This window comes from Triticum aestivum, chromosome 1D (genome assembly GCF_018294505.1).
Source record: "Triticum aestivum cultivar Chinese Spring chromosome 1D, IWGSC CS RefSeq v2.1, whole genome shotgun sequence".
Classification (NCBI taxonomy): Eukaryota; Viridiplantae; Streptophyta; class Magnoliopsida; order Poales; family Poaceae; genus Triticum; species Triticum aestivum.
In genome coordinates, this window is record NC_057796.1 from 378,920,540 (window position 1) to 378,932,128 (window position 11,589).

Genomic DNA, 11,589 nt, shown 5'->3' on the forward strand with positions numbered 1-11,589 from the left:
ACAGCAAACGGTTCATCAGAGCAAACTGTATGCCGTATATCGCACACACATTGATATGGCTGCCCGTTTCTGTTGTTCTGCTTCATCGCAAACAGTTCGAACGAGTGAACCGTGTGCCCTGAATTGCACACGCAACTAAAATCTGAACCGTGTTTGATAGCTCCGCCATCGTAAACGTTTTGCACCTTTTTGACGGGTTTTTTACATTCACGTTTGTGATTAATGCATCGCACATAGTTTCGTCAAAGGGTCTCTGATCGTAGTGTCGCGTTAGCAGCATCCTGCAGTAGTGACTACAAACATGGACCTATAGGGGTTGGGAATGAATTGGGAGTAGATGAATCCTTGTAGTAAAAAAGCATCATCCTTCTTGAACTCCTTAGATAAGAACTCGTTGTCTGGGTTGGACATGACAAAGTCAATGTAGACTGTGCCCGGGTCCGATCCTAAGATTTCGGGACCTGTGGAAAATTAGGATATGGGTCCTGATTACCCACAAGTATAGGAGACCACAATAGTCCTCGAGGGTAGTATTTCACCCATTGTTGATTCAACATAAGGGGTGCTGAAGAATATTTACAAGCCTTGGCAGTTGAGTTGTTAATTCAACCACACCTGAGAAATCACTTTCTTGCAGCAATTTACTAGTAGCACGATAATATGATAGTAGTGATAACATAGTAATAGTAACAGTAGCAGCAGTAGTAACAAGTAGAGTAGTAGTAACTTTAGCAAAGGCAATAGTAGAAAAGAGTAGGCATGGAGTCGTGATGGGATGTTCAGATGAGATTCAATATACAACAGTCACAACCTAGAGCGATACAAAACTAGCTCTAATTCATCAATCATGTGTAGGCATGTATTTCATATGTAGTTGTACTTGCTTACGATAAGAACTTACATAACATCGTTTGTCCTACCCTCTCGTGGCAGCGGGGTCCTAATGGAAATGAAGGGTAAATAAGACGCTCCTTTTAATAGAGAATCAAAATAAAACAGTAACACATAGTGAATATATGAACTCCTCAAATTACAGTCATCCCCTTAGAGTATCCAAATTATTGTCACCTTGGGATCTAGAGTTTAGAACAATAACAGGCGCATACAACTTGTATATATGATCAAAAGAACTCAAATATATTCATGAAAACATAATAGGTTCAGATATGAAATCATGGCATCGACCCCTAGTGACAAGTATTAAGCATAGCAAAGTCATAGCAACATCAATCTTGTTGGAACATAGTGGATACTAGGGATCAAGCCCTAACAAATTGACAACGATTACATATGAAATCTCATCCAATCCCATCTACCTCCAGTATGCCTACAAGGAGATTACTCACACATAATTGTGAGCATCATGAAAGTGTTGATGGAGAAGGGTTGGTGATGACCGCGATGATTCTCTCTCTCTCTCTCCGGAGCCACGAAAGGATTCCAGATTAGGGATCCCCACGAAGAACAAGAGGTGGTGATGGCTAGGGCGCACGGGGGATCAAGCATTGGTCCTATGTAACCAAACAGGGGCGATCACACATGAGATCAAAATAAATTGCATTTTACCATCCATCGAGCTAAGCTGTGCTCGCACGGGTGGGGGAAGGTGAACTAAGTTTTTAGTATGGAGAAAACAATCGGCCCATCCGAACATATTAAGACCAAAGATAGGTTTTCAAAAAATGTACATCATTAAATAAAGCTGGTGGAACTATGCGCCATCAATTTACAACAAGGAATTGATCTTTGAGAAATACATTTATTAGCATTGATACAAAGCAATGAATGTAAGATTTGCTTTGTTATTGTCACGGCACCAACTTGTCGTCTTTCGTGTGTGCCACTCCCAGCTCAATTAGCTTTTCACTTTTCCTTTTAAGGTATTAATTTGCTAGGGTTTAGCACCGCTGCAGTTGACAAGCACGCAAGAATCCATATTGATCGCTAATTCCATCTTTCAAAAAACATGCTAATTCCCGTTTCTAGAACCATAATTATAGTTGAATTAGTGCACTTCCTGCCTAGCTTGATGTGGCCCACCACTACTTGACCATCCAATGCTAAACAAAAGAAGACCCATGTCCCACATAGCTGAAGAATAACGTTTCAACTTCCTTCTTCGTGAACACGCATATCTAATGGTTGGGGGCGGGATGCTCCATGCTTGCACTCACCTTGGTTGGGCAACCTTCAGTTTTATGGGCCTGAGGCAGCCCCCCTCGCCCCTAGGGACGAGCTAGGTGTTCCTCGAGCATAATGATGACTCCGATGTTGCAGCGATGCATGTGTGGTGGGCTCTCACCCAGAGGTGTGTATTCAATGAGGGTTAGGGAAATTATATGGGGATATGAGGTAGGTTATAATAGTGCAAGTAAACGAACTCAGAAAGTGATGTAGTCTTAGATTACAAGATTACCACTAGACGTGCAAACTCGTAGTAGAAGTAGAGTTGATGTAGCACGTTGGTGCAACTTTAGACATACTACCTTCTCTGTATGGTTCAATGACTTGTGAAGTGTATAGTGAACGTGTTCGCACGTCGAGGAAGAAAACATTGCTCGTATGGACTGTCGGATCTAAGCAGACAACTTTGGACGTGGAAGGTGTATTGACTAACCCTAAAATGTCTGCTCTTCTCCTTACAAGGTCATTATGGGCTTCTACGTTGAATGCCCATTAGAACTCAATGCCCTGTCTAATTCGGATCCTAACATGACTTAGGCTTCAACATATATATGTCATGACATAGATAATAGTGTTCTCTAACATGTTAAAAAAAATTAAGCCAACGAATTCATAACCAAAATGAAATACATGGTGTAGAAGTTGCATTCGAAATTCGACGTGTTCTATTGGCTTGCAAATATTTCCCCACATCTCTAAGATTAAATGCTTTGAATATTTCTCGCCCAATGCAGCACACCATCGAGTCATTACGCCAATCATCCGACACCTTACTGCACGATTCGACCTTAAAAAGGAAGAAATGTAGTCACTAATGTAAAAAAGAAAAGAAAATTGTCAAAAAAAGAAGAAGAAAGAAACATAAATTTCTTTTAGGTGAAGAAGAAAGAAACAAATGGGGTCGCCACTGACAGTAGCAACGCCGGCTAGAAAGCAGAAGAAAACGACGAAGGCCCAGAAAAAACGGTTCAGTCTTCTTCTTCCCGGAGACGAGCTGCAGATCGCGTTTCAGGCCTTTCGGCGGCTCCAATGGCGCCTCCGTGGCTCCGACGACACGGGGGCAGGGGCGCTCGCGCCGGAACAAGGTGTGGCGGAAGCTCGCCGCGCAACCTCCTCCACCCCTAACGGCCGCGCGCCTCCGCCAGGACCACAACCCCAGCGCCGCCCAGGTAACCGTCGCTCCCTCCTTCCCGTCAATAAATTGTGCTCATTCACTTTTGCAATCCGCGATTAATCCTAGATTGTCTTGTAGCGGCGCTCTTCCCTTGCTGCCGGCTATAAATCGGCCGGATGGCCGGGGTGCTCTTCGCACACTGTCAAATCGGGGAGGGGGCCGCCGGAGTTCTTCTGAAGGAGGACCGGGGCAATGGAGGCCAAGACGGGGAATTCGGGCATGCTGTACCACGAGTTGCAGGTGCGGCAGCTCTGCGGGCTCCATGCCCTCAACACGGCGCTGCAGGGGCCGTTCTTCAGCGAGGGGGACCTCATGGAGATCGCGGCGGACCTCGACGCCCGCGAGCGGAAGGTGATGTCCCGCGCCGGCGGCGTGGGGGCGGGGGATTTCCTCGCCGAGGGCCAGGGATCCCACAACGTCTCCGACAACGGGGACTTCGGCGTCGAGGTGAATTTCCCCTCCCCCCTCCTTCTCTATCTCTCTGGCTCGCTTACTGCTTTCGACTTGATCCTCCGTGGTTTATTTTTGTTCTATTATTATTAGAGATTTTTTTAAAGCCATCAAGCATTTTATTTATTCAACGAGTTCTGGGATCTCACTAAGATCACACTCAAAATTAATGGCGGAGCTAGGAACACGCTCCTTGGTATTAATTGTAATTTATTTATTTTTGCATTGCAATAGAAACTGCCAATGTTGCCTTTTTTCTCAATGCAATATAAAGTGGCGGAGCTAGATTTTTTCCCCAATGCAATAGAAAACAAACTCAAATGTCTGAAATGATGCAGATTCTTATATTACAAGAACGCAAGAAAAAAATCAGATTTGTTTGAGCATTTCATCAAACAAAGTACTCCAGTAATCAGTTGCTAATGCAGACATGTACAAAGCCTGGCAATGAACTATCCAGCATAGCTCCAAGTGGTCGCATTCAATAGCACTTTTGGAGTTTTCTTCTTGCCAATAAAAAAATTCTTGGGTTTGTTTGATTTTGAGATTGAACAATACACAGCTGCATGCAGTATGATTGCTGGAAAATATATTCTTATAACGATTAAACCTCCTGCTCTTAAAGTTGTTTGCATAGTTGATATGTCTGATTTTTTAAAATGGTTACTTGATCATGGTTTTCATTTAATAGTTGGCAGATGAAAAGGATTCATGAACCATCGACATGATGCCAGAATTATCTTCATTTAATAATACAGTGATTTGTTCTAAATTTCACCAAAAGTAGACTAAATTTGATCAAACGTAGTAGCAATCAGTGGTAATGTCATTGACAAACATTTAAATTTCATCAACCAATATAGTGATTTGTTCTTAATTCCACAAAGAAGATTGGGATAGTTTTCTTTTCATCAAGCAATATATAGAGCTAAATTTCATCAAGTAATCAGTGGCAGCAGCTAGCTAGGTCGGGAGCAGCCGAGCAGGGGAGAGTGTACTGGAGTCTGGATCCTGCTCCTCCCCTGACCAGTTGAGCGCTCCCTGTTACGTCACTTGCGTGGGCTGGACTTGTTGTTTTTGGCTATTGTGTGGGCTGGACCAGTGTCCTGTAGGCTTCAGTTTGTGCCTATTTCAGTCTGCAATCTATATGATTATAGGTATATCTAAATTTTTTGTTGCCTAAATCATTGGTATTCCATGGAATACCAAGGAATACCCCTGGCTCCGGCCATGTCTGGTGGGGTGTTCGGCCACACATTACATAAACTAAACTATTACTCACCCCCTCTCTAGCTAACAAATGGGTGGCAGCATTGGCTGTCAGCCTAACCCAGGTTACTCGAGAATCCTGGCACGAACGCAGCAAACCTTTTATTTCCTCCACAACCGGGCCAGCTGCAGATAGATTTTTTCTCGGCTCGTTTAACATTGCCACCACAGTCTTACAGTCTAGCTCCATATGAATCTTCTGGACACCCAGCTCGACTGCAAGATGGGCAGTTTGCTGGCAACTAAGAAGCTCAGCAGTCTCCGGATTGCTGATCGATGGAAAGAAGTAGCAGGCACCCCCATGGAATGCACCATGGTGGTCTCTGAACACCACTCCTCCACCTGCACTATCACCAACCTTGGATGTAGCTCCATCGATATTGGCTTTCATCCACCCCTGCTCCGGCACCATCCACTTCTCGACGACCACCTGCTTTGGTGTTCGAGTTGAACTGCCCTTCACCGACTGCCATTCCTGCATGTAGTGGATCACCGATTTAGCAATAACCTGCGCTTCGTCAATTCTCTTTCCCTTCTATGTTTCATTCCTTGCAAGCCACAGCACATAGACTCCTTGAACCATCGTTGCTCTAGCGTTGTCCGAAGCTTCTGCGAACCAAGACAGCAGCCACGTAGATAGAGCACTCCGGGAACCAAAACAGTCCGGCGGGGTCGCCGCCGTAGCTCCCAACTCCGAGCACATATACCTCCAGAACATAGCTGAGTGAGGGCAAGACCAAAACCTATAATGGAGTGTTTCTTCCCTTCCACAAGCTACACAAAAAGCTCCTGCCTTAGTTCGACGACAATGTAGTTCAGCACCAACCGCTAGCCTGCTGCGCAGTAGTCTCCACATATGGATTTTAGCTTTATTTGGTGTAACGCAGTCCCAAAGGCCCAGCCATCCTTTGTTGCTAAAGACTGTGGACGATGGTTTCGGCCTCCCAATATTTGCCTTCTTCTGTTGAATGCACAAATGGTAGGCTGACCTAACCGTGAACTCGCCACTCTTTGTATAGTTCCACACCAAGTGATCATCAACACCTTGTCCGGTTGTCCCCCAATATTAATCTGCAGAATATCATCAATATCATCTGTGTTGAACATAGCCTCTAGCTTAGTCCGGTCCCAAGAGTTACCCTGAACAGAGACAAGGTCACTAACGTGGGTCATCCCATGTACAAAGTTTTGGCCCAGTGGCTGTAAACTTCCTTTCCTGGGAATCCAGTTATCATGGTGAATTTTCACCTTGGAGCCATCTCCAATAGTATGCCATATGAGTCCTTCAACGAGTAGATCACGTCCATGCAGGATACTTCGGAATGTGAAAGACCCCCCCCTGCAGGACACGTTGCATTAATAATCGAGCTCTCCGGGAAGTATCTCGCTTTGACGACTCTCGCACACAGCATGAGGGGACCTGCAGTATACACCAAGCTTGCTTAGCCAGCAACACTTGGTTAAAAGCCTCCATGTCCCGAAAACCTAGGCCCCCCTCTTGCTTGCGAGTACACATTTTGTCCCATGCAATCCAGTGCACCCTCTTTTCATCATTGGCTTCACCCCATCAGAAGTTCGAAGAGATCGAAGACAGGTTCCGGCACATTTTCTTTGTGAGGTGAAAGCAACTCATGGTATACGTCGGTATTGATTGCGAGACAGATTTAACAAGTACCTCTTTCGCAGCCTTTGAGAAACCCTGACATTTCCATCCAACAACTTTCCCACTGGAACACTCTCGAACATGTTTGAAGGTTCCGTCCTTTGATCTCCCCACCACTGTGGGAAGGCCAAGATATCGCTCACTGAGTGCTTCTGACTCGATACCTAGAACACCTTTGAGAGCATCTTTGTCCTCTTCCATGCAGCCTTTTCCGAAGAAAATAGATAGATTTTTGCAAATTAACTTTCTGACCCAACGCCACCTCGTAGTCCTGTAGAATAGTTCGCAAGGCCTGCAAGTTACCCTGGGATGCCTCAAGGAAAGCCACACTATCGTCAGCAAATAAAAGGTGGGTTACCGTGGGGCCAGTGCTCCCAAAGGAAACCCCCTTAATGTCATTTCTACTCTGAGCATGCTTCAGTAACGCAGAAAAACCTTCAACACAGAACAAAAAAAGGTATGGTCAGCCCCCTAGAAGGTACGAAACTGTGTGAAAGACCCCCATTAAGATTTACCGAAAACCTGTCTGAAGTGACGCAACACATAATCATCTGAATCCAGCCCTCTGTGAAGCCAAAGCGTGCCATCATTTGCTCAAGAAAATTCCATTCAACTCAGTCATACGCTTTCATCATATCCAGCTTAACTGCACAAAGCGGCTTCTTCCTCTTCCGCGTCCTGATTGCATGAACGCACTCACAGGCTACAAGGACATTATCAGTAATGAGCCTTCCAGGGACAAAAGCACTCTGCTCTTCAGATATCATAATCGGAAGTAGCACTTTCAGCCTGTTCGCCAAAACTTTCACCGCTATTTTGTATAGTACATTACACAGGCTGATAGGACGAAACTGAGATAGTAGCTCCGGATAGTTAACTTTTGGGATCATGACAATAACAGTATCATTAAAAGAATCTGGTGCCGCCGCCCCTGCTAAAAACTCCCGGATTGCTTTGCATACATCATCCCTGACCAACACCCAGTGGCGTTGGTAAAACATCGCTGGCAGTCCATCCGGACCCGGCGCTTTTGTTGGCCCCATCTGAAACAATGCCTCCTCGATTTCCTTGTCTGTCACGACTGCTGTCAGCCATGAGTTCATCTCTTCTGTGACCACGCCGTCAATATGCTGCAGCAACTTCTCTGTCTCCTCCGACCCCTCTGGCGAGAACAAACTCTTATAAAAATCTGCCAGCACTCGCATCTCATCATCAGTAGTGCAACGAGAGCCATCCTCCTTTATTAGCGCTTTAACTGTGTTCTTCCTTTTCCTGTGCGAGGCTCTGTTCTGAAAATATTTTGTATTTTGATCACCCCATTGTAGCCAATCTATTCTGGACCGTTGCTTGTAGTATATCTCCTCGCGCTCAAACAGATCATGGAGCTGCCCCTCGATGTCCTTAATCTCCTGCATGTAACCTGTGTTAAGGGCTCGTTCCTTGGCGTCACGTAGCTGGCCTTTCAGTTTCCCGATTTACTTTTTTATTGAGCCAAAAACGTCCCTACTCCATCTCTGCATGTCCCTGGTAACTGCGTCCAGCTTTGTGCACACCGCTTGTAGCCCACTCTGTCCATGGTCGGCTGCATATCATGCATCCATGACCATGCCGTCATACAATTCATGCCTAGTCCAGGCTTCCTCAAAGCGAAATCCCATGTGCATCCTACTGCTACCTGTGACCGGTGTCACAAGGGCACGGATAACGAGGGCAACATGGTCAGATTCCTCTGTAAGAATGTGATCAACAATAGTCTCCGGGAATATCTGAATAAAATCATCATTGCATGTTGCAGGGCCCAGCCTAACTTGTATGTTCTCGTCAGCATCTCTTTTACTGTCCCAAGTGAATGGGTATCCCGAGAAACCGAGGTCCGCGAGGCCACAGTCGGCCAAGCATTCCCTGAAAGCTTCCATCTGTGTAACTTCTCGGATTCTCACCTTTTTGTTCTGCTTGGAATAACACCTCGTTAAAGCCCCCCGCACACAGCCATGGTAGATTATCTTGGGCTCTAAGAAATCACAACACGTCCCAAGTTTTCATCCTCTGCTCAGTACATGGTTCCCCATAGATTCCAGTGAATCTATAGGTTTTGTCATCAACAGTAATAGTCGCATCTAAGTAGTACTGGCCCATGCCCTATCACCTGCACACTGTCTCTCCACAACAAAGCTAGTCCCCCACTCCTTCCAACACAACTCACCGCAACACCATGCCTGAAACCCAAGCCCCACTTCAACTTTTCCAGTTCTCGAACTTTCTTTTTTGTTTCACTTAAGAATACCACCGCTGGTTTGTAGGACTGTATCAGGTCTGTAGTGTGTAGGCACATTTTGTAAGATGGCTTTTCTAATTTTCCCGTGAAATAACATTGTATAGCTTGTGTATGAAAAGGAAAAAACTGTAAAACAATATTTCCCTTTTGGGGCTCAAACAATAAGCTTGCATGCACTTATATCTAGCCAGAAAACTATTATTGTTTTCTGAACAGAAGCTTATAAGATGGCTTTTCTAAGCTTATTAGTATTTAACGAATGGTACACTACGAATGGTGGCGGCGTTCTTTTTTTTAGTTATGTGATTGATGCACTCATGTGTTGGTTAATTTTGTCCAAATTTTGATATTAGATTTTCTTTTCTTTTCTAGAAGTAATTGTTAATCAATTCAAAAAAAAGGAAGTAATTGTTAATGGGGTTCTGCATAAATGCTTGTGAGAAAAAATAAGATGGACCATCATGAAGTAGTTCTCTTTATGTATTGTCGCCCATCTCAATTTATGAGGGCAGTGGGCGCAAATTCGTAATGGTTCATTATTGGTGTTTACTAATATGCGCGTACCACACAGGTACACACATGATGATTGATAAGTGATATTCTATTTACAGAAGCGAAGTTCACAAAAAAGTTACTACTTTGGATCATATATGTTATAACAGCTTTGGGTTATTTGAAATTTATTTCATACTTTAGTTTTCGCTTTTGACCTTAGGAAGGACTTCCACTACAAATTTGGTCAATTCACCGATTACTATAAGCTGAAGGTGGTATGGGGGGTTTCGTTAAAAAAGGTGGTACGGTTAAATTTTGGGACTTTGTAGAACCTGTTAGTGCTATTGTGGAAGTTATTACTATAGGAACTTCACAACAATAGGTATTATCGAACTTCATAGTAATTTTGTGATTTTATGAGACGTTTTGGAAATTTTGGATAGATTTGCATCATCAATACAGGCCATAAAACTTTGGAATTTGAAGTGTTGCAATAAAGAAGAAGAGTCACATATAAATCTGTGAATAAATAGACTATTTTAGTTTAGAAAGTACATAGTTATTGAAGTATAGATAACTCAACAGTAAGCAAATTTTTATGTATGCACTAATGAACTCATGGGTTGTGGGGCCATATAGAGCTGATGGCACTTGTTATTATTTTATTTCAAAAGAAATTTGCCAAGTTTATTGCGTATCTTCCTTTTGGTTTGTGTGTTCCATTTTCATAAGCTTTATTACTTGTGATGTCTTCCATCAATTGCAATGTTGCATCCATTCTTTACTCTGGTGGTAGGATGTAAACTAGCAGAATTATGCAAGTTCACATGTTTGCTAGCTCTGCTCATTTCCTGGAATAACTACACATTATTTCATGATTCATTAACCTATGTTTCTTTTCATTGATAGGTTTTGAAGAGGGCACTAGAGGTATGGGACCTCCAATTTATCCCCATGTATTCCCAAGCTGCAGCGGGATCCCAATCCAAGCCTGAACTGGAAACTGCCTTCATCTGCCACTCCCAGAATCACTGGTTCTGCATTAGGAACGTGGATGGGGAGTGGTACAACTTCAATAGTCTGTATCCGGCCCCTGAGTACCTCTCTCAGTTTCTCCTCTCAGACTACCTTGACAACATGAGGGGGCCTGGCTCAAACATCTATGTGGTAAGGGGCACTTTCCCCAGGGACTGCCCTTCTGATAACAACGATTTTGGCCGGTGGCTGCGTCCTGAGGAAGCCAGGATCATTACGCATTCACGCTTCAAGGTGCAGCAGAAACAAGGGAGCAACACTGCTATAGTGATGGCCTCGAGGAGGTATCTCACAGTGGGGGTAGCCGCTGGCTTGAGGGGCCTTGAAGTTCCAGGCACCAAGACTGAAGTACCTCGTCAGCAACCTTATGAACAACAGGGCATGACTATGATGCGAGAGGAGAGGGATGACGAGCTGAAGGCGGCAATAGCTATTAGCTTGATGCCATTTGAAGCTCCGGCGACGAGTTCTCAACCAGCCCAAGAAGAGAGAAATTTGATCAGCAAGGACACCGCCATGGAGGAACCTGGCTCCAGCAACTCTGAAGGGCTGATGAAAGAAGATTAGGATGCCATCTTTCTTCATAATCTACATAGGAGCGTTCTTAAACGCGAAAAAAATTTAGAGTTTCCATTGGCTGGAGCGGTTATTGTGAACTTGTTTTTTTGACGCGTCAACGGCGGGCTTACGCCTGCCTGAACCTTTATTGCCAACCGTCGGGGTGTTACAGATCTCAGGGAGAACAGAGAGTACAGGGGGTTAAGGAGGGAATAAAATTACATGTAGCGGGTGGCTAAATTCTCCCGGCAAGGTGGAACAACATGGAGCCCCAGTCCCTGAGTTGAATTTGTTTTTGAATATTATTACAACGGTGGGACCAAAGTTTAAGATCTTCCGCAGCGGAGCTTACGACGTCATGAAGCCCAAGATGCATGTCTCGAAAGACCTTGGCGTTCCGTCGCTTCCAGATATTCCAAAGAACTGCCAGCAGAACTGTTGATCTAGTTTTGTTGTGCCATTCGCCCTCCCAAGCTTGGAGCAGCC

General features: G+C 44.5%; 1 protein-coding gene across 1 annotated transcript; it reads left to right on the top strand.

Annotated features, from left to right (window-relative positions):
- Positions 1-3,132: 3,132 nt before the first annotated feature.
- LOC123182207 (ataxin-3 homolog) lies at positions 3,133-11,258 on the top strand. Its single transcript, XM_044594706.1, has 3 exons — positions 3,133-3,353; positions 3,437-3,805; positions 10,420-11,258. The coding sequence occupies exons 2-3, from the start codon at positions 3,551-3,553 to the stop codon at positions 11,110-11,112; spliced, it is 948 nt and encodes a 315-aa protein (XP_044450641.1). The 5' UTR covers positions 3,133-3,353; positions 3,437-3,550; the 3' UTR covers positions 11,113-11,258.
- The last annotated feature ends 331 nt before the right edge of the window (positions 11,259-11,589 follow it).

Coding starts and splice junctions, on each gene's coding strand:
- LOC123182207 (XM_044594706.1), top strand. CDS start 3,551: ATGGAGGCCAAGACGGGGAATTCGGGCATGCTGTACCACGAGTTGCAG. Junction 3,806..10,419: donor ACGGGGACTTCGGCGTCGAG/GTGAATTTCCCC, acceptor TTTCATTGATAG/GTTTTGAAGAGGGCACTAGA.